The sequence below is a fragment of the Kryptolebias marmoratus genome, linkage group LG19 (genome assembly GCF_001649575.2).
Source record: "Kryptolebias marmoratus isolate JLee-2015 linkage group LG19, ASM164957v2, whole genome shotgun sequence".
Classification (NCBI taxonomy): Eukaryota; Metazoa; Chordata; class Actinopteri; order Cyprinodontiformes; family Rivulidae; genus Kryptolebias; species Kryptolebias marmoratus.
The window spans coordinates 1,716,306-1,744,234 of NC_051448.1; the positions used below are offsets into that span (position 1 = coordinate 1,716,306).

Genomic DNA, 27,929 nt, shown 5'->3' on the forward strand with positions numbered 1-27,929 from the left:
CACCCACCCTCTCACCCACCCACCCTCTCACCCACCCTCTCACCCACCCTCTCACGCTCTCACTCACTCTCTCACGCTCTCACTCACTCACCCTCTCTCTCACTGTCTCACTCTCTCACCCTCTCACTCTGATAAACCTGACCAGTGTCGGCTGATGGATTGGGATAAACGACTCTTTCTGCCGGTTGTTGCCACGGTGACGGAGAGTGAAAGGCCGCCCCTCGCGTTGTTTTGATCTGATTTCAGGTCAGCCATCAATTATTAATTTGATGCTCGGTTCTGTCTGACAGGTGCGTTAATAATTAACGAGAAGGTCTCTCGGTTTTTAAACATCGGCCAATCAGAGCACCTGTCGGACGGCAGCGTGATGGATCGGCCAATCGGAGCGGAGCAGAACTGGGTCAGAATTTCAGCCTCAACTTCCTAACTGTGAACTGTCAAAAACAAACCAAAGGTTTCATAAAATGTGAGATTTCTCAGTAGAAACTGATCTGATAACAGAAGAAAGAAGCAGCTCTCTGTGGTTTTTGTTTTTAATGTTTGGGATCTTGGTTGGTTTTGTGTGAACTGATGTTTTTGTACCTGAGCTCTTGACTTTTTCTGTTCTCACATTTATCTTTCCACTGAAACTTCCTGTTCTCACACACCCACACACACACTCACGCACACACACACTCGATCAGTCTGAGGGCTGCGTGTGAAGATTTCTGAATCTGTTTCATCTGCTGTTCGTTTGAGATACAGGTGAAGATGCACGTCCTCACCACTACATCATCGTTTTTACGTTGGAACAGGAAGTGTCATCAGGGGGAAGCTGATCTCAAACATTCAGCCTGAAAAAAGGACGACTTCTTTATTCTTGTCTACGTTTAAACATTTAATTTATATAAAAAAGCATCAAATCTTTGCAGATGTCCGTTCTTCAGTCCTCCACTCCGGTGGAAAGATAAATGTCTCTTCCTCCTGGCCGTGGACAAAGGACAGCATCTGATGGCTTTTAGACAGGAAGAAGTTAGAAATTCAGTCTCTCACAGGAACCGGGACGTGTCCAGCAGAAAGCAGCAGATCTGGATTCAGACGGGTCTTTCAGGTCTTTAGCGGTGATGCAGCTGCTTGTCCTCGTCTCCTGATTCACTGGTTTATTATGGACCAGTGTTTGGTCTCTCAGTATCTGTCCCAGCCTCCCGAAGTTAAAATGGCTTCTCGAGGAGGTTAAGACTTGTCTGATGGCTGCATCTGGTTCTGGCTGCTGCTGGCAGGTGAGCGGCTGCACGCCTGGGCGAATCCTTGGTACAGCTCCTTGCGGATGTTGTTGCTGGAGAGGACGTAGAGGATGGGGTTGATGGCGCTGTTGATGGTGGACAGGCCGAGGGAGATGGTGTAGGGCGTGTACAGAGTCCTGTCGAAGAGACAGCGGTCGCCGTTGGCCGGGGGCAGCTGGAAGACGACGGCCCGGACCAGCAGGATCAGGTGGTACGGAGCGAAGCAGACCAGGAACAGCAGCACCACGGCGACCGCCAGCCACTGAACGCGCCTCTTCTGGCGGCGCTGCAGCCCCGTGCTGCGCCGCACCGTGGCCAGGACGCAGGAGTTGGTCACCACCAGCAGCAGCAGCGGCAGCAGGAAGCCGATGACGAAACGGGCAAAGTTCAGGCCCATCACCGTGGCGCTGCTCTGGCTCGGCTCGAAGCAGCGGCCCGAGCCTTCTGCGGCGTCGCCCTCCTTCATGACGAAGACGGCGACGTGACCTGTGGCCACCACCGCTACTATGGCAACGGTGATGAGCACGGCGTGGCGCTGCCGCCTCAGGCCGCGCACCTCCAGGCTGTACGCCACCGCCACGTAGCGGTCGCAGGAGATGCAGCAGAGCAGGAAGATGCTGACGTACATGTTGGTGAAGAAGATGTAGCCTGTCAGTTTGCAGGCGGCCGACGTCCACTGCCACAGGTGCCCCCTGCTGACATAATCCGCCCACAGCGGCAGGGTGCACAGGTACGTCAGGTCACACAGCGACAGGCTCCACAGGTACACACCCAGCACGTTCTTCCTGCGCACCTGCTGCCAGGTGAGGAAGACAGTCAGCAGGTTGGCGGGAAGACCGACGACCAGAACGCTGATGTACAGAAACATGAGCGGCAGGCGGCCCTCGGCGTACGGCAGCACGCAGCTCGCTGAGCTCTGATTGGCTGGGGCGGCCATGTTGTCCAGCATGATGGCCGATCAGCGTCTGCGGGGAGAAACGGCCAATCAGGTCGAAGAATCAGCGTCTGTAAGGAATAAAGGAGATATATAAAACTGTTCAAATAAAACATTTTTATCTTAAACTTTTCTCTTTTTTTTCTCTTGAGTAAAGAACTGATTTTAGTATCTGTAGTTCTGTTTCTTCTTTCTTATTTTTCTGAACTTTCAGAACCATTAAGGCCCGACAGACTTCAGTCAAACGTCTTTATTTGTTTTAAGGAGTATCTGGATTTAAATGAATTATTGTTGACCTTTGCTGTGAGTCAGTGCTCTGTAAATAAACTGAATTAAAGTTTTGTTTCCAGTTGCAGGTCGGGGGGGGGGACACCAAGGATCCGTAGAAATCCAGTTAAATTAAAAAAGACATTTTATATTTTTGTCATGATTATTACAACAGCATAAAGTGGCTGATTTTATCACCCTCTGCTTGTCAAGAAAAGTTAGTTTAATGAATTTATTGTAAGTTAGTGATGGTTTTCAGGCCCGTCAGCTTCTGATGGTTCACCTGATTCTGATTCTAAGTTAGTTTGGGACAAAAGTAACCGACCTTCCTTTAAAGGCATCAGACTGTTGCAATTCTCAGGACTTGTTGCATTAAATTTGTCTTCGAGGAACTCAGATTGTCTAATAGAACGTTTTGTAACTTCTGTCTTCCTGTAATCAGAACTTCGTTTTTTCAGAAGTTCCTCCTTTGCAGCACCGTTTTCTGATGCTGAGTAATCAGATGGTTATGGGAGGATGCCCCCCCTGAAATCATTTATAGTAAATGTGGAGGTGGGGGATGTGGCTGCAGTTTCACATGTAGTGAGATGAGTCGTAGTACTGCATGTCGTCAGTCTTGTTAACTGAAGAATGGCACTCTGGGGTTTTTTTTTTTGTCTCTTCTGCTTTTTAAGACATCTGTGTGTTCCTTATCTTTAAGGTTGGGGTTAGTTTGTCTCTAAAAACAACCTAACACCTCACAGAACCCCTTCCTGTGGAAACATCACACCTGACTCTTTCTTTGAGATCAGAGTTCGGAGCGACTCGGCCGTTCGACTTCCTCTGACAGGCTGGGCTTTTATTCTGACAGGAAGTGGATTCTGGTTTGATCAGAGGAATCTGAGGAGTCAGACTGAAGGTGAAGCTGTTTACCTCCTCTTCCTCTTCTCTGCAGATGTAAACAAACTGTTTACCTGTTACCAACACTGACAATAAACACAAACTGGTCATTGGTTTCAAACTCTTTCAGTCTTTGTAGTCTGAACAAAATAACTTCTTATTGATTAGCTGATTAATTAAATTTCCTGGAGGTTTCAGTGAAATCCGTCCAACGGTTCATGAGACATTTTGCTAACAGACACAACATATAAAATAATATTTTCAGGTTTTAAATGTTTCCATTCTGTTTTTCCCCTCTGAAGGGTCAAACCTCACCTCAGGCTCGCGCCTCGTCCGTCTCTGTCCTCGCGCACATCCAGAATGATGCTGCGATAATATCTACAGAAAAAATCTGCGGGGACCACGTGACCTACGTCATCAGCATCAATTATTCATAACTTCCGTTTAAATCATCTTTTCCTCCTCTTTCACTGATTCATCCAGTCACTCAGTCATCCTACAGGCTGACGATCGATACTCTGCTCGATCCGAGGGTCGCTTTTAAACACTTTCATACTGGTATATAAGTTATATATTAGTATATAAGTTGTTATATATCAGTATAGATGTCATTGGACTGATTGATCCCAGCAGCGAGATGATGCCCCCTGGTGGTGGCAGCTGGAACTGCATGTTACCAGATCTTAAACTGTTTCCAGCTGTTCTCTTTTCAGGTCCTCCTCCTCCATCTAACTCTGTCTTCTGTGTCCTCTGTCCTCTCTAACTGCATCCATATCTGTCCTCTTTGTCTCTAACATCCTTCTGTCCCTCCTCTGGACATGTCCAAACCATCTCAGTCTGTCCTCTGTGTCTCTAACATACTTCTGTCCCTCCTCTGGACATGTCCAAACCATCTCAGTCTTTGTCTCCCAGTCCTTCAACCTGTGCTGGACCTCTGATGTCCTCATTCCTGATCCTGTCCATCCTCGTCCCTCCTGAGGAGAACCTCAACATCTTCAGCTCTGACACTTCCTGTTCTGTCTCCAAACCAACATGGCTGCTCTCACCACTGTCTGGAAACCTTTCCTTTGACCTTTGACCTATGCTGCCACCCTTTTGTCACAAATAGTGTTATAAAAATAATAACATTTCCCTTCCGTTCATTGTTTCTGCTATTATTTCGATTTTTAATTGAACACAACTTTTATTAAAAAAACCTTTTATTAATTTTTTTTCTTCACATGTTTTTACAGATTTACTTTCCATGATCTTGTGTTTTATGTGTAAAACTGAACATTGTTCGAGTCTCTGGGTTCCGTTCAGGTTTGTTTGTTGATCTGAACAGGATATGACCTCATAACCAACTAACTGCTTACCTGTTACGCACCTGTTCCACTAAAACACATACATGTAAAAACATTCACGGTTGTTTGAACTCTTCTTCCTTCAGCAGTTTTCATTTTTTCTGAATGTTTTATTTTTCTAGATCATATAAAAGTCAAGCGACGAAACGATGACTCGGCAGAAAAATGAGCTCCGCCTTCTCTCTACTCTGTGGGAAGAGTCACAGAGTGACTGGGGTTGTTCCTGTTGCCACGGTGACAGACGGGCTGTCCTAAACAGGAAACTGGCCCTTTAACTGTCACAATAAAAGTCTCTGAAGCAGCGTTCTTGAACCAGAATCAGTTCTTCCACCGGATTTGCTGCAAAGGAAGAAGAAGAATTAGGCTGAGTCACATGACGGAATATAAAACGATGCTCTTCGTCCTCCTCTTCCTCACCACGTTGTTGAGCAGCTGGTCGATCTTCTTCTCCTCCGCCGAGCCTCGTTCCACCTTCTTACGGTATTCCATTAACAGCTGGCGGTCCTTCATGTCCCGGAACGTCTGATTGGTCAAGACAAGAAGAGGAAACGTCACAAACGCAGGCGTCGGCAGCCAATCAGAGAGCTCCGGCAGCGTAAACGTTAGCGTGACTCACGTTGATGACGATGTCGTGACATTTGTGTTTCTGAGCCAAACTGATCCTGAGCTCGGCGTCGTCCACGAGTCCGACGTACTCCTGCAGCACCTGTCGGGAACCAGCAGCACAGTGAGTCCTTGCCCCTCCCCCTGAGCTCTGCTGCCGCTCTTCGGCCCGACCCCCTCACCTGCGTGGGGGCGGAGTTTTTCTGCAGTATGTCGACGACTCGCTGGAAGCTCAGAGGCGACCTCTTCTTCATCATGCCGAGCCAGTTCCTGCTGGTGAACAGGGCGTCCACGTCGGCCCACGCCTTCAGCTTCGCCCTTGCCGCCAACACCGTCGCAAAATACTGCTTCTCTGATATCTGGGGTCAAAGGTCGCCGCCGTTAGAAACTCTGAGCGTTCCACTTTCAGCAGATTCAAAACGAACGTTCTCACCTTGAAGGTCTGACGGATGTTCAGCGGACTGCTGTAGGTTCCCTGCAAACCGACAAACCAAACAACTGATCCGGTTAAATAATCTGATCCAGATCAACATATCCAGGCTTCACTGGTTCTGGTTCTGGTTTAGGTAAACCGGGGCTAACCTCCGACTCGTTGTAGTGGTACAAGCAGCAGTAGTACAGCGTTGTGATCAGAGGCATGTTGAGGATCGGAGCTTTCCTGGGAAACCGTTGGAAGATTTCCATCTTTCCGTCGCGCTCAGCTCTCTGATCTGCTGCCTGGCAACAAGACGGGCAGAAAACAGGAAGTGAGCCAGAGTTTAACTTCAAAATAAAAGTACAGATAACTCCGGGCTCAGGCTTGGATAAAACTGAACATTTAGGAAGAATTATTGGGCCTGAACGGAATTTAAATTATACAAATAAACATATTTGGAACAACTGATCAGAAAAATCTACTTTAAAGATAATTTTATGTTCTGGTTTGATGAAAGTGACCTCAGACTGATGAACAACCAGCATTTTTAAACCCATGGGACACAACAGGCTGCTGGTTGGTGGCAGTCTGACCCAGTTAGGACCGGTTCTGACCTCGATGATGATCTGCCTCTCCAGCAGAGTGTAGTGGTCCTGAACGTGAGCCGAGTCCTCGGGGGAAAACGGGAGGCTACAAACAAACAAAACGGTAAACAATGATTATAAAAAACTAAACAAATAGAAAAACATCCATCCATCTGTCCATCCAACCAACCATCCATCCAACCAACCAACCATCCATCCATCAGGTCCAGAGTTAAACCCAGACAGCCCCCTCCCCACAGACTCTCTCCAGCTGATGGATTTATAATCCTTCCAGTGAGTTCTGGGTCCACCCGGGGATCTCAATCCATTGAGAGGAATCTTCTTCTTCTTCATTCATCTGCTCCCTTTTCAGGTGTCTCCACAGCGAGTCCTCCTCCTCCATCTAACTCTGTCCTCTGTGTCCTCTCTAACTGCATCCTATCATCCTTCTGTCCCTCCACTGGACATGTCCAAACCATCAGGTGTCACTCACCTGAGACAGCTCTTCACGAAGTCCCGCCTCTTGTTTTCATCTTTGATGCTCTTGTTCTCTTTATACTGAAGCAGCTGTCACCATGGAAACAGGCGTTTTATATATATATATATATATTATCCTGTGTACTTGTATTACTACAAGTAGTTGTGATTTTAGTACTACTACGTACCGCAACATCCTCCGTCCTGCCGAGACTTCTAGAAAGCAGAAGAAGAAATCAGACGTAAACAAAGTGAGACATGAAGAAGAGTTAAACGTCCAGGTGAGTCCAGACCTGAGCAGCTCCAGCAGCAGCCTCTGGTCTCTGGTCTCAGTCATGTAGTGGATGAAGTGTCTCAGAGCCGTCTGCCTGGACTCCAGCTCTCGGAATAAAACCTCTGATCAAAATAAAAACAATAAGAATCCAGACCTGAGTTCTGACAGCTGCAGAACCAAACCAGGACCAGAGAGGCTCACCTTTACAGAGACTCCGCTTCAAATAGATCAGAACCTGAAAACAGACGACGTGTTCAGGTCGTTAGTCGAGTTTTATTGATCACCGAGTCCGTAAAGAGTAAAGAGAGTAAATAAAGTTACGGCAGTGATGACGTTCCCATCATGAGCGGCGACGGCGAAGTCCAGCAGCAGAAGTTTGTCCTGCAGAGAGCGAAACTTCTCCAGAGACACCGCCTGCAGTACAAGTACACAGAAATACTACAGTTTACAACTACAGGAGAACATCTACGCTGGATATTTAATGTCTGCTGTAAAGTCCACACAGGTGAAGCAGGTGAGTTACCTTCCCCTGCTGCAGCCTCTGGACCGTCTCTACAGGTGTCCAATCACTGACGAAATCCTGACATCGGAACAAACCACGTCATGAGAACACAAGAGAATCAGATCACAGACTGTAATCAGATTACAGCCCTATAGTTACCTTGTATTCTGATTTTGGTTTTCTGAGCTCAGGAGCAAAGAGCCTGACGGACGTGTCGCCGAGCGCTGAAACGCCAAAACATCAGGTCAGCCTGCGGCGTGCTTCACGAGTTCAAATATGAATTATTTAATCCCACTCACTGTCCGTGAAACTCTGCAAGTTTCCTCCTTTATTTTTTCCTGCAGACAGACACATGAAACATCAGTCACATGATCGGTCATGTGACCCACTTCCTGTTGCACCTGGCGGTCAGGTTCCCACCTTTGAACAGGGAGCTCAGAGACAGACCGGACTGGCTTTTGTTGAGCGGCGGCCTCTCTGTGGTGATCTTAGGGAAGGCGGGCTCTCTGTCTGTCCTCTGATTGGATGCTGCCGTCTCTTTGACAGACCAGGAAATACCTGAGGACACAGGAGCCACAAGTCACCAGCCTGCAGCCAATCACAGCTCAGGATCCCACGAATCAGAGACTTACTGCCGACCGGCTCGCCGCTCCAGCTGACTTTCTCCACATCGTCTTCATCGTCGTCATCGTCCACCAGTTGTCGGATGCTGTTCACCGCCTGCTTCGATTCTTTTAACTAAGTTATCAAACAAAAACCCTCAAATACTTTTCTAATCCAAAACTGATCCTATTATCATTTCTGAAGGTCTCCTGTGATGTTTTGCAGATATTCTTCTCTGCTAAATAAGCAGCTTTCTGTCGCTTTCATCTCCTCTAAGTATTTATGGGTTTGGAAAAGAAGAAACAAGCAGATCAGAACCTAATGTAACAAGACAGAGAGGTTTTCTGATGAGGGTAACGTGTCGTATATTTTAGTTTTTATGCCGCTTTGTTGATTCAGCTGCAAACTTTAACCAAGAAGCCTCCAACAGCAGCATTTTAATGACAATTATCAGCTTATCAGTCAGAAGAAGATAAGTTTTTCATCATATAAAAGGTTTAATCACATTTAATCATCTTGATGTTTTAATAATAATAATAAAAGGAAAAACTTTACACACTGTTGGGAAGTTTAGAGGATTAAAACCTTTTTGTAGCATCAGAATAATTTCCAGGTTATCTTATAAAATATGCAGTTCTGGTATCAGTTCACCTGCCCCTCATCACACCTGGTTCTGGTCCAGGTTCTGGTTCGGAAGACTCTCAGAGACCAGCTCTTACCCTGCTGAACTCATCATCTTCATCATCGAAGGTAAAGGCTTTAAACTTGGAGCTGTTCCAGTAGTCTTCCTCATCTGCTTTACTTTTCATCATCTGGACACGAACAATCAAACTTTGTTTAAATTCACTTCATTTGTTCTGTCGACACAAATACGAGCAGCTCGTTTTAACTCTTTATTCTTTCAGGCTCATCTCTGAGGCCAGCTGGAAGCTTTAATTATTAGCATGCTAGCTGTTAGCAAGCTAACAGACGTCAGTAAATAACTTGTTTTTCTTGATATGTCAAACGGCGGGAAAAGTGACGTCATTTCGTAAATATAAAACCTTTAAACCGGAACAATAAAAGTCATAAAACACCAATCATAAAGCTGATAATCGATCGGATTCGACCAGATGTTTTTACCTTTAGCTGCCGATGCTCTTCCTTTTCCTTCCTTCTGCATGACGTCAAATTCACGACTTCCGGGTTCGCGGGGGCTTCTGGGAGTTGTAGTAGATATTGCTGCCTTTAAAAGCTCGTTGATTTTTGCTCAGAAAACGGGCTTACTTAAAAACATCCACTTTGCCTTAACAAACAATAATAAACTACATAAAATATATGTAAAATGAATCATCAAAGGCACTGTTCAAATAAGATTTACTTAATTTAAATACAATCTAGTATTCGTGACTTTATTGACCTTTTCACTTTCTACTCTTTTAAAGCTTGCTTTGTTGTCAGTATTATTTGTCTGTTTTTGTTTAATAGCTTTGGTTACTATACATATAACAGTATTTTTGCCAGTAGATCACAAGCAGTTCATTTAAATTCATCTTAAGCTAATAATTAATTAATCAGTAAGGCAAATGAGTAAAAATAAGGAAGTATTTTTATATTTCAGATTTTATCTTTGTCATGATAAATGGCCATTTATAAAACAATTAATCAGTCAATAGAGAAAACAATAAGAAAAATAATCCATCTAGGAAAAAAAATGAATATATTCCACTTTTATGAAAAATATTTGAAATATTTGGAACAACACCTTCTTGAAGATGCGTTAATTTCATTAATCTGATTATTTCTATCATACTTTTATTTAAGTTCATAAGTATTTATGATAATATAAATACACTTTTACTTTGTAAATAATATTAATGCTTATATTCAGTTCTAACAGTTTCCTTTGGAGTGGGATACTTCTTAGTATTCCCTCTTCAACTGGAGAATAAAACTTTATAAACTATTTATCCTCTGCAATTTTATTTTGTTGAGCTGCACCCTGTGTGTGGCTTTATTTTGAAAGTCCTTACAGTAAGCAGATGGTTCATGTTTCAGCTGCTGTAAGACAAGAAGATTCACTCAAACACTCTGTGGAGTCGTAGTGGTTTTTAAAACTCAGGAGTTACTCAGAGCTGCTCAACGTGACAAAAGTCCCGACCTTCAGCCTGTATTGACCAGGATCAGGAATCAGTGATCAGGAATCAACGATCAGGAATCAGCGATCAGGAATCAGTGATCAGGAATCAGCGATCAGGAATCAGTGATCAGGAATCAGTGACCAACGATGGCCAAATGGGGAGAAGGAGACCCTCGATGGATTGTTGAGGAGAGAGCTGATGCGACCAACGTCAACAACTGGCACTGGTCAGTGAGACACTGCTCTGAGTTTTCTTGTTGGTGAATGATCTTGAAGCTGTAGACTCTTTGAACACGGCTCTTATTTTGTTTCAAACCATAGCAACATAAAAAAACAAAGAAGTACTTTAATGCTGTTTAGGCTGCCTCCCTTAAAAAAAGAGATCTGTGATCTCAGTGGGATTCATGATGATATATGAAGCTTTTATTTTGAAAGTTGTAGCGACTCCCCTCACTTCCTGTTGGGAAGCACAAAGTTCAGTTAAACTCCTTGTGACATTTATCTGCTCTGTAGATCTGTCACTGAGGTGGTATCCATGGCAACAATAACTTCTGACGGCAGCAGAGGAATCCTCCAGAATGATCTGTGTGATATATTAGGAAGAGTTATTCTGGTGTGTGAGTGTGTGTGTGTGTTATGTGACACCCCAGTTCAGCACATGTAGAGATATTTTTAAAGGCTGTGATGTCAGAGGGTGGGTGGGGCCAGGACGCTTCAGGGACAGTGGGGGAGTCTCAACTCGGTGTGTCCCCCTCAGGACAGAACGGGATGTCTCCGCCTGGTCCTCGGAGCACCTCCGTCAGCTTCTGCTCAGCGTTCGGGTGGAGGGACCCGAGGGAGTCTGTCAGCTGACCGACGTCACCAAACTGGAAGGAGAAGCTTCCATCAACAACCGGAAAGGAAAACTCTTCTACTTCTACGAGTGGCAGCTGAAGGCCAGCTGGCTAGGTCAGTGATGTCACTGATGATGTCATCAAACCATCCATCCATCCATTCAGCCACCCAGACATACATTTCCTCTTCATTCCTGCTGTCTGTCTGCAGGTACTTCCTGTAGTGGAGTGAAGTACAGAGGAACTCTGGATGTGGCCAACTTGTCTGATGAGAATGATGAGGACGACCTGGATGTGAGTCAGAGTCCTGATCCTGATCTCACACCATTATACTGACAACTGTACTGATAACAATACTAATAAAGCTGCTTCTGTCCAGATATCAGTGTCTCTTTGTAAGGACCAGCCCAGCACACCACTCCTGGACCTGATGAAGAGGTCTGGGATTAAGGAGGTCTGCAGAGCTCTGGGCGAGTACGTTCGTGAGCTGAAATCAGGTCAGTTCTCCACAAAGCAACTGGTCCACCCAGTCAGAGGAGAGCTTTGTGGTAATGATGTTTTCTAAACAAACAGAATTCAGTCAGGGGATGATCCTTCCTACCACTGATGGACAGAAGCTCCCTGCACCTGAGCTGGCCAAGAAGAACCAGGTCAAAACCAGCAAAACCCAGGTAGATTCCACCTGTGGTCCTGAGCTAATTGCTGTTAATGCTGAGTGGACCTGAATAAGAACCTCTCCACGGTCTTCCTCAGATTAGCACCGATGTGAAGTCCTCATCTGGCCCGGCTCCATGCCCCACAGGCGTTCGTATCCAAACCTGCAGCTTTAGCTTAAAGGAAACGTTCCAAACGTCTGCTGACGAACTCTACAGGACCTTCATCAACCAGGAGGTACAGACCAGCCGGAAACCTGGACAGGAAAGACCAGAACAGGCTGGGGAAGACCAATCTGAGACTGGATCAGTATGAACTAACAACTGACCTGCCTGAAACCAGTTTAGAGCAGTTTGAGACCATAACAGACCAGAACAGACAAGGATAAACCAGGATTTACTGTTCTGTTGTGCAGAATAGGATTTTAGTCAGTTTATTTGCTAATAAGACAAACCTATTTTGTGACCCAACAAACAGAAACTGACCTGCATGAAGTCCCCAGGTGTTCTCTGCTGGTTTACATCATATCAGTTAGAATACACAGTACTGTGGTAGTGCTGTAGTATTCCAGCAGTATTACAGTAGTACTGTTTGTGCAGTTTGTGCAGGTGTTTACTCGGTCAGCAGCAACAGTGGACGGCCAGAGAGGAGGGAGGTTCCAGCTCCTGGACGGCAGCATCAACGGGGAGTTCATGGAGCTGGTCAGCTCACAGCCGCTCAGCCAATCAGATGTCAGTAAGTGTGAGTCACGTCATCATGGTAACCAGAGCGCTGCTCTCTGCAGGTACCGGACCGGAGGATTGAGATGAAGTGGCGCTTCAGGATGTGGCCCAGCGGTGAGTTCACCTGCCTGATCTGCTGCAATCAGAGCGGCTCTAAGCGTCTGAGCTTTGTGGTTCCTCCAGCAGAGCACTACGCTACCATCCGCCTGGAGCTGGAAGATCGAGGAGATGAGACTGAGCTGAGGATGGAGTGTCGAGGAGTTCCTGCTGGGGAGGAGGACACCACCAGGGAGGGCTGGAAACGCTTCTATTTCCAGGCCATCAAACAGACGTTTGGGTACTGATGGAGAGCCCCGGGAACATCTGACGGGCTCAGGATGAAACTTCAGATGTTCTCCTCAGGAAGGAGACGTGTTTCTCTCAAAGAGATAAAAATCCTCAGTTTTTATAACTCTTCAGTCCAGAGCTTCTAATAAACAGCGGAGATGCTTGCAGGATGTGCTTAGCCTTGTTTACTGAAACAATTAAAAATGCTGGGATTGTTCCTTTAATTCTGCTACGTTCTCATTGTGTGAATAAATGACTGCTCTTAAATCAGATTTTCTTTCTGCTTTTTCTTCTTTAAAGAAGTCCAAGTGAAGAGTCTGTGGGTGTAGTTCTCCATCAGGTTCCTGTTTGCTTTCAGGTCCAGGAGCTTCTTGTTTCTTATAATTGTTTAGGTTTTGATTTGATTTTTGTTCAGAATTGTTGTGATCCTGTTATTTAGCAAACAGAAAAAAAGGTTAAATGAACAAATTCCTATTGTAATTGTTTGTGCGTTTTAGAACGACGACAACAAAAAACAGTCAAACAGTTGTGTTTTTGTGTCTTCTGATTGTAAATATGGTTGTGGCTGCTTTTATTGTGAAACATGTTCAGGTTTCTTTTCTCTCGGTTCAGGCTGCACGGTGGAGCGACTGTTGCCTCACGTAAGGCTGAAGGTTCGACTCTTTCTGATTGTTCTTCCTGTGCACGTGTGGATTTCCTCCAAACCCAAAAACATGCATGAAATTCCTTGAACCTCAGAAGATTCTGTGCATTTAAGAAAGATTAGATAGAATCTGTTTTTTAATTAAAATGATTTACAGCTGAAGTGTTCTGCAGAAAAGGAGGTTAATTCACAAACTGAAGAGCAAACATTCTGTCACAGCTTGGTGTGAGCCATGAAGCGTGCTGATGGTTAACATGTTGTATCCCAGCAGGACTTTCTGAGCTGATGACGCCAATCAGAACTATGAATAACACACACACACACACACACACACACACACACACACACACACACACACAGATGGAGAGAACTGAGTCCATCTTGTGCGTCACTCGGTTTATAAATGCCAGCTTTTCTTCCAGACACGTTTTAGTCTTTTCTCTGATTTCAGTCAGAACTGCAGAGCTGTCATTTTCCCCTAAATACTGTAAAACAAAATCATCCGAAACCTTTAAATACTCTCAAGTTTACATTTAATAAATGCTCTCTGGAAACTCAAAAACCCAAACATTTTATGTTAAGTAGTTTTATATAATAAATTAAAATAAAATCTGTATTTTCTGTTGTGTGCTCCTGGGAAATGCAGAGAAGGACTCCCTTATTTTTATTTTTTATGGTTGTAATTAAACATTGAAAGGAAAATGGACAGAATAGCCCTTTACGTTGGGGTTCAGACAGGAAGTGGAGAGGCAGATGAAACATCAGACTCACCTGTGAGCTGCAGGTGAGGCAGAAATCCCAACAAGCAGAAGTTACTGGAGGAATGAAAGAGGAGGAAAATGACAGATTTTATTTTATTTTAACAGAAAGGAAACAGTGGGATGTGTTTATTAAAGCAAACCTGAGGATTTAAATCATTTCTGCTGGAGACGAGCTGACCCTGGATCAGAGGAAGCTGTTAAAGTAAGTTTCTGTCTTTTAACAGCCGCTCTGATCATCATGGGTTAATATGTCACTGACAGATTATCAGAGGGAGATTAGTGATGGTTAACAAGTTAGTTAGTTAGTTTGTTTGTTAACAGTTCAGTTATCTTGTTGTTTGTTGGTTAACAGTTTAGAAACTTTGTTTTTCCCACAATAACAAAAAGATTATGGTGCAAAGATGAGTGATTCTTGTGTTTAAACCCAGTTTGATCGGTTAGCTTCGCTGTCCAGATGCTTGGAGATGATTTACAGCTGAGATATGATGGATGTTTGTGACTTTTTCAGTTTGAATCAACCTGAAATCCTTTTTGTGTCATTGAGATTTAGAAATATTTCTGAGTTATTACAGGAAACTTGTTTTTTCTAACTATACTAAACTGTTTTCTTAACAATATAAATCTTAAAAACCTTGTTTCTAAGCATGTCGTCCTTCAGCTTTAGTAGCATCTGAACTGATCAACATTAGTGGTTTTAAATGCTGCACAAAGGAGTCGGTTTAAAACAATATAAAATATAAATGTCAGTAAATTAAAGTGATATTCTCAGAGCAACAATGAAGAGATTTAAAGTGTCAGTGAACGATCAGAACCCATATGTTCTGCTCTAAATAAAGCAGAACTTTTGTAATGTTTTGGCCGGGAGTCTGAACTGGCAGACCGTGAGGGACAGTTTGGACAACAGGAAGCTGCCTGGAGGACGTCCAGCTGGAGACAGTCCTCAGAGACCTCACCATTGGGACACTTTAGGTGTAAAGGAAAGTTTGAGTTGTCCTCCTATCATTAAAACCCACCATTAAGCACAAAAACCTCTTTAAAAACCTTACGTTATAGGATTTGTCTCCTGAGCAGCAGCTGACTAAACCCTGAGCAGGTCCAGCTCCTCTTCAGCCAGACCGAGCCTGAAGACAGCTGAAGACAGCTGAAGACAGGGACTCCAGGGGGAAGACGAATGGGACATCCGGTCCACATGCTGTGAGGGAGGAGGGGAGCCCCGTACGGAGGAGATCTGACCCACATCTTCTCAAACATCCACTGTCAGCAGATCTGAAGGATGGAAACGAGTTCCTGACTGGATGAAAACTTTCTACCCCTGAAGATGAAAACAGAAACAGTGAAGCTAATGAAAATGTGCATCCTATAATTACAGCTTATCCCCACAGAGGAGGCCGATCTCAGCACAAACAAGAGGAGATGTTCCGGTAAACAGTTTGTCTTCTTTGTCCACATCTGGGACGGGTTAGACGCTCACACACACAGAAGAGGATCCAGTTTAATGCTGCTCTGATTCCCAGATTACACCTGGTTCTCATGCTGCTCAGGCAGAGAGTCGCTCAGCAGTTTTCAGGCCATCCGATGCCAGCTGCTACCAGGAAGGGTTTGGCTCTGAACTGAGTGGTCATGTTTTTGATTTTAAGGTGTGGTTTGGAGCCTCTGATGGAATAATGTTTTTATAAATCCCAGCATCCACATGAGTCGGGGGTGTTTTTTTTTAAATGGGCTCCAAGTTTCTTGAGGTTCTTTCCAGGAAACGGAAAAACATTTTTTTTATTCTAAATAATTTGTGCACTTCCTCAGATGACCAATAGGTGTCAGTGTGTTTCTGGCTCTGCAGTTTCCTGCTAGATTTAAAGACTTTTACAGAACATATATTTGTTTCTTTTCCCATTTATAATAGCTTTTATTTCTCATGTTTTTATTAGAAAGTTGTGCAGTTATTGCACAGAACTGGACTTTTTATTTTAAAGCTTTTATTTTTTTTTCCTCTTGTCCAACTCGATGCTTTCCAAACTTTTTAGCTTCTGACCCTAGAAGATAACCCAAATATCTGTGGTTAAACTCCACAAACATCACTAGAACAGGTAAATAAAAAAGGCCTGGCATTCCTTGAATGAATGCATATCGCCCGCCGCCTTTCATGCTTAATTTAAACAACAATAACAGTTTTAGTCCTATCTTGTAAATCAGTCAGTGTGAATGACTCTCAGCTACTACCACACCAAATATCAGCTCAATATCTGTAAAACTGACTGAATTATAACCATTTTTGTGTTTTCCAAGCTTGCTGAGCTGTGGCAGCCATCTTGAATGAGATTGACTCCAAAAATAAAAATCAGATATTTTGCTAACAGACAAATGAACTGGTGGGCAGTCCATCATGGCAGCACTGTTAGCTTAAACTCATATTATACAACTTTCCTCCCATTTATGACTCTTATTTTGACCTTTTCTAACATTTGAAGTGAAAATTTTCTGTAAGGATTATTCCAGAACAGCTCAGGACCCCCAGCTGGTGTTTTATGACCCACAGCAGGTCCCCGACCCTTGGTTTGGAAACCGATCTTATTCTTCATCTTCATTCTTTTCATTCCTGTTAATTTAGTCTTTTTCTGTCCTCTCTTATCGGTCTGCCTGTCCTTGGAAGGACTTTTCTTCCTTTTTCTAAAAACTAATTATGATCTACAGCCTTGTTTTTAACGTCTGCATTAATTTATTTTATTTTTTATCTTATTTCAGTCTTTACATGTGAAGAGGACTTTTCTGGGGATTGAGGGGGATTTTAATCGTCTGTCAGCCTCCGTCTGGTTTTCCTTCTCATGTTCTGGAATATTTTTAGTAAAAACACAAACTGGCTCCTCTGAAAGGACACGTCCTCGTTTTTATCTTCTGCTCTGCGTTTTTCAGTTAAATCTGTTAACTCTGTTCTCTTTTTCTTGTTGTTTTTTAGCCTCTGTGCTGCTAATTGTGATGATTTTAATGATTTATTCTTCTGCTCTTCTGTTAATTGTTTCGGTCGTATTTGACCACATTTATTTCCTCTTTTCCCCAAAGCCTCATTTTCTCTTATTTCACTCCTTTCTTGGAAGGACCGCCCCTTCTGTATTGTCTTTCCTGTGTTTTTGTTGTTTTATTGTCTTTCCTGAAGCTCTGTCAGCGTTTTCCTTCCTCGTACGTCAGGTTGTAAGATGATCATCTCCTCTGTTATCGCCTCGGATCCTCTGTCCACGTTATCATGAAGACAAAGGCCCAGATTCTGTCTGGTTTCAGATTTTACCCTGAATCTTATCTTTTTCCTTTGGTAGTTGTAGCATAAGAAGTTTTTCACACACATATATATTTGAATTTAAGTCTTTGCACCACAGATTATTCTCCAACCTTCGAGTTTTTCTTATTTTAGACTAAACTGCTCTTGTTTCTCTGAGTTAATGTCATCTTTGCAGCTTTCTTTGTTTTTAACAAAGGAATTAATTTTAGAAGTGCTCCTGCTGACATCTTTCCTGGCTCAATTTGAGATTATTTTTATCTCTTGCATCCATTTGGACACACATAAAGCAGGGATGGGTTTCTGGCTAACAGCATCTCTCTCGTAGCTAAAAATGGAAAGTTGTTTACTGAAACGAACAGATGCCTCATTGAGACGCACACAACGCTCGGACCACCCATCGGTGTGTGTTTTCCTGTTGACACACAGTTTGTTCTTCCTGTAAATCAGGGATGAGGTGAAGCATGTCTCGAACCTCAGACCTCCTTCTGTGGAGGAGGTGTCGGGGACGAAGCAAACCACTTTTTCACGTGTAAAGTCTGGTCTCTCCTTGGTTACGGTTGCTAAGGAGGACAAACTGAGAGTCCTGCTGATTTAATTGACTCACGTTTCTGTTTTGTCCTCGTTCAGCCAGACGTTTCTTAAATCTGCTGCCGGCTTCGACGGCGGCTCATCTCATCGTGTGTTAAATCTTTATTTTTGTTACCATCTGGGGTTAGACAGGATTATCAATGCACGCTGTTATTTTAGTATTTTACACTATCTGCACAGTATTTGGGTTTAATTTCCATGATATGACTCTTTGGTTAAAACAACTGTTACACATGATTGTTTGACTGATTTTTACAACTTATTAAAGGTGCAAATATAAAACATCCTATCCTCTAACCTATAACAGATGGTTCAGTTTTAAAGCGTTTGTAGTTTTCCAGATATGTTTATATGAATTTCTGAAATGTGGGTACTCACTCGATGTAAACAAAACACTTCTGTCTGCAGACTTTACTCAACAAATCGAAGCATAAATATGTACAAATACATCAGAGTTGTCTGTCTTTTCCGGCTGTTTGTTTGTAAACAAACAGCTGGTAGTTGGCAACAAATCACAAGATTTTTAATTTAAGGACTTCATTAACCAATGATTTGAGAAACGTATTGTGTGGATTTTGTTTCTTGTCTTTGATTATATTTAAATTGTGAAAGTTTCGCTGATTTAAACCCCAGTATGACTCAGATGCAGAGAACTGGGTACGAACTGGTCAAAGGTCATGAACTTTCCCTCAGATGTGCAGTTTGGTCATGATTCTTCCTGGCTGACTTGTAAAGTGTTGAAGTGAGAGCTGCTTTAAATCTGCACACAGTTTCTGACTTTCAGGCGTCAGATTCACCTCCTGAAGTTGGAACAGCACCCTGCTGATCGCGGTGGCCTGAATTGCAATTAAAGGGATCGTTTTCAGCTCGTTTAAGCTGTAATCAGCTGCAGTCGGCTTCTGTCTTACGCCTTCGAACCTCAGTTTGGAGAAGATTAGTTAGATTAGTGTCGACTGAACCGAGGAGCTAAAGATTACCCTGGTAAATACAATAAATTTGTTTAAAAGTGATAGTTTTGCCTCTGTGTGGATGTTTGTTTTGCAGTGTTGGCAAAATAATTTCTGAGATTTGGAGGTTTGATCCAAACTGGTTTGAGTGGTGGTTGTTTTCCAGTATAGTAGTACTTCTAAAGTACCAAACCTACTCAACAGAACTTTATTCTCACATCATTTTCTGTTCGGTTCACTCTCTGATGCTTTGATGTGTCAAGTTTTTATTTCCGTATCAGACAAATATTTGAACCACATAACGATAGATTTGGTTGTTTGCATCACTGAACATAAAAAGCTGCAGGTTTAAACCTTTTTCCAGATATTTTTACTCCCATTAACGAGCTGCACGCCATGCCGTCTTTCTGTGACTCACTTCAGCTTGAATACCTCTTCTCAGCCCCTTTCAGAGGTGAAAAAATCTAACTTTGTTTCCGATTAGTGTGAGTAAGATTGAAAAGAAGAAAAGGCTCGTCCCTGAGAGGCTCGGCTGTAACGTCGCGTGTCGGTGAAGGCCGAAGAAACGAAGCAGCACAAAGCCCCAAACATTGGCTGTAAACTCAGATAACACTTTAGTCAACAGGAAACCTGAATTGTGATTGAGATTACAGAAGAAGTAAATGAAATAAAATGAATTTAATCACTTATCTGATGATTTTATGCTCTAACAGAATAAAACAGACTCAAACACACAACGAGGTCAGAAACGGAAACTGTTGCCTCTTCATAAGAAAATGTGGAATATTACTGCATCATACGTATTTTTATTAATAACTGGTTTAAATCCGGAACTTTAAACTCAAATTTCAGACGTTATTTGTAGATTTTTGTCCTCAGCAGAACATTTAGGATTAATTTACAAATCATAATAAATCATAAATGCTTCGTTCTTTCAGAAAGAGTGAAGTTGTAGGTTTTTATCAGTGGAAGATTTTAATAGTTTAATAGTTTTAGCACACAGATGTTGAAGTTAAATGATGTTTGTAGGTTTGATTCTAACAAAAGCATCCAGATAATATTTCAGTTCAGAAGGAAAAACTACATTCTGATCATCTGAATCAACTTTTATTTCCTTTGCATTCGATGTGGATTTTTATTTTTAAAATTGTTCCTCTCTGTGAAAAATGTCACCTGCTTCTCCTCGGAGCTTTTTATGAAGCTGGCTTTGAAACAGAGTTTAGTAGAGAAGGTTTTTGTGTTAAGCAGTGATTAATAACAACTTAATAGCAACTTTAAGGCTTTAAATTCTGAGGTCAGGGTTTGAAGGGTACCTTAATTTGAGGCCATATTTTGGTACAAATCTCAGTTTTGGGATCACAGTTTGGTGTTTAAGGAAAATGTTTGTTTGTGTGGAGAGAAACTGTTTTTTCACATAAGGTTGAGAAGAAGTTCTTGTTAAGACTATTTTAGTTTCAGGAAAGTCTGTCTTAAAGAGGAAATGTGTTCAAACTCCTGTTGGACGGAGAGCAGTTTAAAGGTTAAACACGTCCTGATTCTGACACCAGCCTGGATTTCTTGCTCCACTGTTGATAAAATCCTGATTTGCTGTCATGAGTTGTTCAGTGGTTGAATAAAGAAAAGCTTCTTCAGTAAGTAGCTCAGTTTTAGGGTCACAGTTCCGTTTTGAAGCCATGTTCTGGGGTCATGCATGATTTCTGACCCGTGTTCTGCAGCTTGGAGCTGAAACATGAAATCTGAGGCGCGGCAGAAAATATTAAAACGTGAAGTGGAGTCATGCCATGCATTGTTGAATAAAAAGTCCTAAAATAGTTTAAATGGGAGCTAAATTGTTTTCCTGCTGAGTTCAGATCTGTCACTGACTGAAAACTTGTGAAGCATTCTGAAAATTACCTTCAATAAAGAATCCCTTTAACAAAAAAAGGAAATGTTTTCGAAACATTTCAAACTGCATCACATCTCAGGGGCTACAGTTCAGAAATAAATATTTTAGATAAAACTAAAATATGTAAGACTAATAGATGGATAAATGACATAAAGTCAAGTGTGTAAGATGGGAATTTTCCACAGAAAACCTCTGGTTTACCTTTAGAGTTAATTACAGCTGGGAGAAGCTCTGCAGCCTGACGTGGGATCCCGTTTTTCACACACGGGTTGTCCCACCACAGGTTGTTTGCCTCTGACCATTACGGCATGTAAACAAGCCGTTTGGGTGACGTGCAACCAGAAATGAGAGCCTTTCCCAGAGAGACGTCGCAGCTCCAGCCTGCGTCCGTCGGCCTGCGGCGCCGACCGCGTGGCAGCGATGGCGTGACTCTGCAGAATCAGCCCGAGCTGTTAAATGACACGTTTGGCAGCTCGCTTGGTGTAATTATTGCCCTCAAAAATCTTCATAATAAGTCAGATTGGTCAATGTGTGAAACAAAGAATGTGAAATTATATCTCTAAGAGCCGGTGACCCCCCCACAGCAGAAATTCCAAGGGTTTTCCATTTTTATTTTTAGTTTTTCCATCTTGTCTTCATGGAATTGAGGTTTTTATTCGAGTTAAAGAGATAGTTTGGTTGTGGAGAGGTTGTGAACAGTCAGCATCCTGCAGGAAAACCTCTGGAACCCTTCTCAATTTAGTTTCCATCTTTTATTATTGTCTTTGGTGATATTTACTCAAACTCCTTGGCAAAGTTTGGCTCAGATTTTATGTGTTGAGTGATCTAATGGAAGTCAATGAGAGTTTGGGTGTGTTAACGCTGCACTCTGCAGGGATTTGAGACAAAACTGTTAAGTCCTACAGCAGTAGGAGACACAGAAAGAAGACAGAAATGCCAACATTTTCATTTACAAACTGAAATCTAAAAATTGTAACAACCGACTAACAACAAAAAACAGTAAAATAGTAATGAGTGCATCAATATTTATGCTGTTAATGTCCGTTTCTTGATTTGAGGCATCATCTTTTTACTAAACTCTGTTAATATTTTGGGGTTTTAACAAAACAAAGTAAAGATTCAAATCATTTAATATCCCTGAAATGTTTTGCTGGTTTGTCTTTGTTTGCTTAAAATGTAAAATAGATTCTTCAGGCTTCAACAATGCAAACAACCCTGCAGATCCAGAAACGGAGACAGTGACACAGAGAGAGAGTCGCTCCGTGAAACAGCACCACACCGGAGTCTCAGGGGAGATTTCCATATGCTCACTGCAGCGAACCATGAAAAGCACTCACACCTTCCAAACTAGGGATGAAAGTGATTCCTGCAAACGCTAATCAGGACCAAAATAACTCGCTTGATCATCTCCCATCAAAGGCTGCGGGACTCACCAACACGTGGACAGGCTGACAGCCTAAATGTGAGACGACACCAACCCAGTTGTGTCAACAATAAGAAATGAAACCCACCAAAGACAGGTAGACATATGTGGGACGGGACTAATGACAGGAAGGCAGTAAAATTAGAACTACGAGGAAGATGAAACACATTAAAAAAATGGGTGAAGGCAAGAAAAATGTTAATAATCCAAGAGTAATCTGTGGAGAAGACATGTTAACTGACCTTCTTCTGGGAGGGAGTGGAAATTCTGTCATTTCTTTAGAATATTACTACAAATACAGGCAGGGCTTATTCTGTCACATCTTTCTTTAGCTCTTGCTTTTGTTGCAAAAAGCACAATCACCCAAAGACGAATAAAAACAAATCTTTTTGCAATAAATTCAAGAAGTTCTTCGGCCGTCAGACGTTCGACAGCTGAATCAGTGAAAACACAAAATATAAATTAATCTGAAATGTGTCAGTCTGGGTGGATGAAACAGCCTAAATGTCCTACAGAGGCCGGTCCATATCGATTTACTGTCAGGGGTGTACCAGGCTGTAATATTTATTAACACCCATATCTGCACTTTAATGTGCAACTTAAATCATTTTATCTTCTTAAACCTGTAGTTTTGGAGTGGTCACATGACTGCAGCTCTTGTTTCTTTGATTCAACAGCTAAAAAGAACAATAAAGAGCAATGGTTTTCTTTTTATTTTATAGGGGTGGAGTTAAAGTTTTATCGGCTGGGAGGCGAAGCAGGACGTCAATATTAATCCAGTCTGAGAAACGGTTAAAATGGCTGCTAGGAAGCTGCTTCAGATGTTTGTCTGAAGCTGAAAGGAACACATCTGAGTCCAGAATCAGCCCAAACCATCAGCCCTCCACCGCTGTGCTGACAGCTGCAGTGCATTCTGGGTAAACATCTGTCCTCTGGTCTGGTTCTGCTCCAGAAGTCTTCTGGTTCCTTCAGATGAACCTGAGTCGAGCTGCCATGTTGTTTTTAGAGAGAAGAGGCTTTAACCTTTGACCTTTAACCTGCTAACTGAGGCCTGTAGAGTCTGAGCATTGCACGGTCTGACCTTCGGGGTGAATTTGCTGGGATGTAAACTCCTGGTCTGATTGGCAGCTGTATTAAATGTTTCCTCTTGTGAACAATCTTTCTCTCTGTCGAACGATGGACTCCAGATAGTTTGAAAATGACCTTTGACCCTTCTCAGACTGATGGGCAGCAGCAGCTGCTTCTCTGAGGTCATTGCTGATGTCTTTCCACCCTGGCGTTGTGGTAACACACACCAGAACCTGCTGCTTTTCTACAGGTGGTCCCTCTGATGCCGATCAGTTAATCCTTACATCTGATCTTATTTTTATTTATATTTTTATGAATTGTTGATCATCTGTATTTACTTCATGATAAAGTTTTAAACGGAGCGCATCCAGTTTATATTGTAGTTTGTTAAACTGCAAAAAAAAAAGTACAATGACAAACTATTTTTTCTATTTATATTTATTTGGAAACAACAATCCATTTCTTCCATTTCTACTGCGAGTCCTTGTTGCAACTGGGGTCATACATGATAATCCAATTAATTCCACAGAACACCGTCACAAAAGTTACCCTTTTTAAATGCACGTTTACCTTTTTTTTTATTTAAATTTTTTTGTATTGTTGTCATTTCTATACAATGACTTGTGCTTTGATAAGAGAGAAGTTTTAAAGACATCATTGTCATGATAAATGTACATAACAGAGGAAGGACCGAGATAGAAAAAAAAACGGTTGTAAGAAGAGGATATACTGGTCGAATACACACTGATACAGAATACAGACACATTGCAGCCTGCCCGACTCAGCCCCAAATCACCAGAACCGCTTCCTTCTTCTCCTGATTTTAGGATTTTTTAAAAGTACACCATTGTTGCCTTGCAACAAATACACTCCCTGCTGGTGAGCAGAGTTTTGGCTAAATATTGCTTAGCTAGAAAAGGGGATGAGGAGGAGGAGGGGGGGGCGACAAAGCAGCGCAGAGAGCCTCAATGCCACGACTGTTAAACATTAGAATTATTACTGTTTAAATTATTTTCAGTTTTTAGAGCACAAAGCAGTTCTCCTCCTAAAACCGCTCTCAGACTGCTGGGACTTTCACAGAACAAATATAAGGTGCGTTTGTCAGAGAGTTTGAGCTTAAGGAGTCTCAGTGGCCTTGAACGTCATGTGCATCATTGCTGTGAAAGTCTAAAACGTGTTTTTATTTCTGGGAGAAAATGACTGGATATTTACACGGACTGGAATGTTGTTGGTTTTGTTTTTTCTCCAGAATGAGTAATCTTGAATGCTGTTGAGGAGAAATGCATGATGAAACGTTTCAGCAGAGCGCCACGGTGCAAGACATCATTCACTTAATGCTGAGAGCAAGTCTCAAAACAAAACCTGAAATAATACCATTAAAGTGTGGGTTTTCTTTTAAAAGAAAAACTAAAATGGAAGGAAAAATCCCAAGCAGCGGCAGGCAAAAAGCAGCAAAAATGTACAAGCAAACTACAAAACCTTAATATGAATGTCATCCTAAATGTTAAGTGCAGATATAGATATAAACAGGTGGATTCAATATATACTGTATGTTTTCATATGCTGAGTAAATATTCGAGTAAATCTTCTATATGCATAAACCTCCACGGGGAGGGGCTCACTTACACGTCCAGCTGTGGTGGGAAGTTTCCATCCACTCATGACCGTGGAGGTCACAGTCATTTTGGACTTTTAAGCATTTATTTGCATCTTTTTCCCAGGGTGAAATGATTATATAACATAAAACTTCAATGGTTTTTAACAACTGAAAATAGGTGCAGAAGTTTGAATTTATTATAGATTTTCCTCTAATCTACACAGGCTCAAATATATCCATGCACTGAAGTGGCGCTGAAGGTCTTTTATTCTGAAAAGGCCAAGGCCTATTAACTTCCTGTTGGTGATTTTGATCGACTGCAACTTCTAGTTTCTCTTTGCCAGCTTAAAAATGATTTATTTAACATCGTTCTTTAAAATGACCAAAGAATGGGAACGTCCATGGATCTCAGTGAGGATTTAAAAAGGCAGGTTGTTGGAGAAAGGTTTTTTTTTTTTTTTGGAGCCATTTTTAAACCATTTAAGATTCAATAAATTCAGACAACTTCACACGAGTGAAAGATACTTTGTGAAGGTCCTGAAGACCCAACCAGTCCCCCTTAGGTGAAAGAAAAAAAGCTCAGGCCTGCCGTGAACCAGAGTCCCTGTCCACAGTGGAGATGGTTTTATATCGCCATGGTGACCAAGAAGGAAGCCCCGCCTCCAAAAAGCCACACAGTCAAACTCCATGGCCAAATTCTTTCTGGAGAAGATGACAGGAAGGATGTTTGGAGCCTCAAGACTCGAGAACACTGCACCAACTGTAAAGTATGGCGAAGGTAGCATCATGCTGTGGGGCTTAGTGGGTTAAATAATGGATGACTACCATGAAATTCTTCAACTTCACCTCAAATCAACAGCTAGTCAGTTGAAACTTGGACATAGTTGGGTGTTGCAACAAAATAATGATCCCAAACGTGCATCAGAACTGGCTTCTGATTGGATAAAGGCATCAGAACTGGCTTCTGATTGGATAAAGGCATCAGAACTGGCTTCTGATTGGATAAAGGCATCAGAACTGGCTTCTGATTGGATAAAGGCATCAGAACTGGCTTCTGATTGGTCTAAATGAACTCTGCCAAGAAGAGGGGTTAAAAAATCAGCTATATTTCTCCCAGAAGCTTGTTGATGGATACACAAACTCTGTGGTCCACAAGGACATTTAACCAAATATTAATGGGATCAATTTGAGCCTGTGTGAATGAGAGAAAATCCACAATAAATGCAAACTTGTGCATCTTGTTTTAAAGTCATTTAAGTTAGATGGTAAAATTATTCCACCCTGAAAAAGCAATGATTCATTTAACTCAATAAAAGCCCCAAATTATCGACATCCGAGCCCATAAGTGGGTATAAACGTCTGACCACACCTGTATATAAATAAGTCTAACATATAAAGCCATATTACAGTGTACATATCCATCACCCTAATGTCAGCAAAACCCCATGCTTTACATAGAAAAAGGCATCCACAACATTTAAGAAAAAAAATGTACAATTTATGAAACATGGTAACAATAAATAGTATTATAGAATTGCAGCTGTACACAAAAAAGCTGTTTTTTTTCCAATTCACTCATATAAAAATATGTTTTAGTGCAACCGTACGTCATAGTAATATCCATAACTTCACATCAACTTTTAAGGTGTCCAAAAAAAGGGGAAACAAAAGAAGGGAAAGGACGAGGGAGGTTGCATTTATTACAAAGCTGATTGTATTTACAGAGAATAAAAGCCCCAAAAACCAGAAGAATGAAAGAAAAGGCACACATGTAGAAGTCTGTGTTTTTGTTTTTTTTCTGTTTTGATGTACCGTCAGATGAGACCTTTTCAAGCAGATTTTGGTCAGGCTTGTGTACATGTGTAAGCTCTTCCAAGTCTTTAAATAAGAGTCTCTGGTAGCCGGCCGCAGGTAAAACAGGCATGCTGTGCACATTAAAACGGCTGAATTCCTTTCCAGCTCCTGCTTGACGAGCTGTTTGTCTTTGTAAGCTCTCAGCTGAATCAGAGGAGCCATGTTTGAAATGTGCAAAAGTCTTAAACTTTTCTCCGTGTTGCACTTTTTCCCTTCCTATTATCCAAAAACATCTTGTTCTACGACACGTCCCTGTTTCTTTTTGTGCTTTCCACCTCCGGGTTGTTCTCCAGCTTGATGGACGCTTTTGGAGGGTGAAAGGAGTCCGAACCTGGACTGTGGGGGTGAGGAGAGGAGGAGGAGGAAGAGGAGTGAGGGGAGGCGGGGATGGTTGGGTGGGGAGGCCTGAGCTCGAGGCCACTAAAGTGCTGAATCCCAGGAGGTTGAGGAGGAGACGAGGCGGGATGAGGTGGTGATGATGTGGAGTTTTTCTGCTGCTGATGGGGGTCAGAGGTCAGCACTGAGGGTGAGGAAGAGGAGGGAGGAGCTCGGCCTCTGTCCCTCCCATCTCTCTCCACAGACTCCTTGGAGTCGATGCAGAGCGAGGCGATGGCCTTGGTGCAGGTGTGGATGGTCTCCTCCTGCTCCTGCCGGACTCCTCCCCTGTCGCTCTCCTGTAAGGAGGGGTGAGGAGACGTAGACTCCCTCCCCCTCTCACCCACCGCCCCTCCTCGCCTTCCTCGCTCTGTGAAGGCGGATGCCTCGCCACTGATGGAGTCCTCCGACGTGCTCTTCTGCAGGAACAGGCGGGAGGAGGCCGGCTGCGCCCCCTGCTGGGCCAGCGGGGCGGTGACGGAGGTCGGGACGGAGTGTACCATCTGGATCCCCCCGATGGGGATCATCGGGAACGGAGAGCGCACCTGAGAGAGATTTGAAGTTAAAGACCCTCGTCCAGTTTGAAGTTTTATAATTATTTATAAAACCATAATTTAAAACACATCAGTGACCCAAACTGCAGCAGAAATAACGGTTCAGACAGACGGTCTTAGATGTGCCCAACAGTCAACCTCCAAAACTCAACGAACTTCTGTTAAACTTCA

The 27,929-nt window shown here is 42.7% G+C and overlaps 4 protein-coding genes and 1 long non-coding RNA gene across 8 annotated transcripts in view; 2 read left to right on the top strand and 3 right to left on the bottom strand.

Annotated features, from left to right (window-relative positions):
• Positions 1 to 862: 862 nt before the first annotated feature.
• LOC108242536 (probable G-protein coupled receptor 132) lies at positions 863 to 4,087 on the bottom strand. Its single transcript, XM_017427413.3, has 2 exons — positions 3,658 to 4,087; positions 863 to 2,267 (listed from the first exon to the last, which is right to left on the bottom strand). Exon 2 carries the CDS (start codon positions 2,209 to 2,211, stop codon positions 1,213 to 1,215), a length of 999 nt encoding a protein of 332 aa, XP_017282902.1. The 5' UTR covers positions 2,212 to 2,267; positions 3,658 to 4,087; the 3' UTR covers positions 863 to 1,212.
• Positions 4,088 to 4,523: 436 nt separating this feature from the next.
• On the bottom strand, positions 4,524 to 9,286 carry vipas39 (VPS33B interacting protein, apical-basolateral polarity regulator, spe-39 homolog). The gene is made up of 19 exons (XM_017427387.3): positions 9,266 to 9,286; positions 8,863 to 8,955; positions 8,173 to 8,278; positions 7,961 to 8,098; positions 7,840 to 7,878; positions 7,700 to 7,764; positions 7,562 to 7,618; positions 7,360 to 7,452; positions 7,240 to 7,273; positions 7,058 to 7,160; positions 6,953 to 6,980; positions 6,781 to 6,854; positions 6,318 to 6,393; positions 5,871 to 6,005; positions 5,722 to 5,763; positions 5,471 to 5,647; positions 5,302 to 5,391; positions 5,103 to 5,207; positions 4,524 to 5,024 (listed from the first exon to the last, which is right to left on the bottom strand). Exons 2-19 carry the CDS (start codon positions 8,953 to 8,955, stop codon positions 5,004 to 5,006), a joined length of 1,476 nt encoding a protein of 491 aa, XP_017282876.1. The 5' UTR covers positions 9,266 to 9,286; the 3' UTR covers positions 4,524 to 5,003.
• An 893-nt stretch (positions 9,287 to 10,179) lies between these two features.
• LOC108242523 (activator of HSP90 ATPase activity 1) lies at positions 10,180 to 13,070 on the top strand. The gene is made up of 9 exons (XM_017427395.3): positions 10,180 to 10,489; positions 11,020 to 11,210; positions 11,307 to 11,389; positions 11,475 to 11,592; positions 11,669 to 11,766; positions 11,849 to 11,986; positions 12,349 to 12,450; positions 12,534 to 12,585; positions 12,658 to 13,070. Exons 1-9 carry the CDS (start codon positions 10,410 to 10,412, stop codon positions 12,813 to 12,815), a joined length of 1,020 nt encoding a protein of 339 aa, XP_017282884.1. The 5' UTR covers positions 10,180 to 10,409; the 3' UTR covers positions 12,816 to 13,070.
• Positions 13,071 to 14,176: 1,106 nt separating this feature from the next.
• LOC112450897 overlaps positions 14,177 to 27,929 on the top strand; it is a 72,157-nt gene continuing 58,404 nt past the window's right edge. Inside the window, exons 1-2 of one of the 2 annotated variants that reach the window (XR_003039625.1) lie at positions 14,177 to 14,225; positions 14,308 to 14,404. This is a non-coding gene — a long non-coding RNA (uncharacterized LOC112450897). The other variant, XR_003039624.1, reaches the window with a different exon arrangement.
• The window catches only part of hivep2a (HIVEP zinc finger 2a), a 109,087-nt gene continuing 105,087 nt past the window's right edge, over positions 23,930 to 27,929 (bottom strand). For all 3 annotated transcript variants that reach the window (XM_017427427.3, XM_017427429.3, XM_017427430.3), the window contains one exon: positions 23,930 to 27,749. In XM_017427427.3, the coding sequence (XP_017282916.1) occupies positions 27,069 to 27,749 (681 nt within the window). In that variant the 3' untranslated portion in view covers positions 23,930 to 27,068. The remainder of the gene's footprint in view (positions 27,750 to 27,929) is intronic.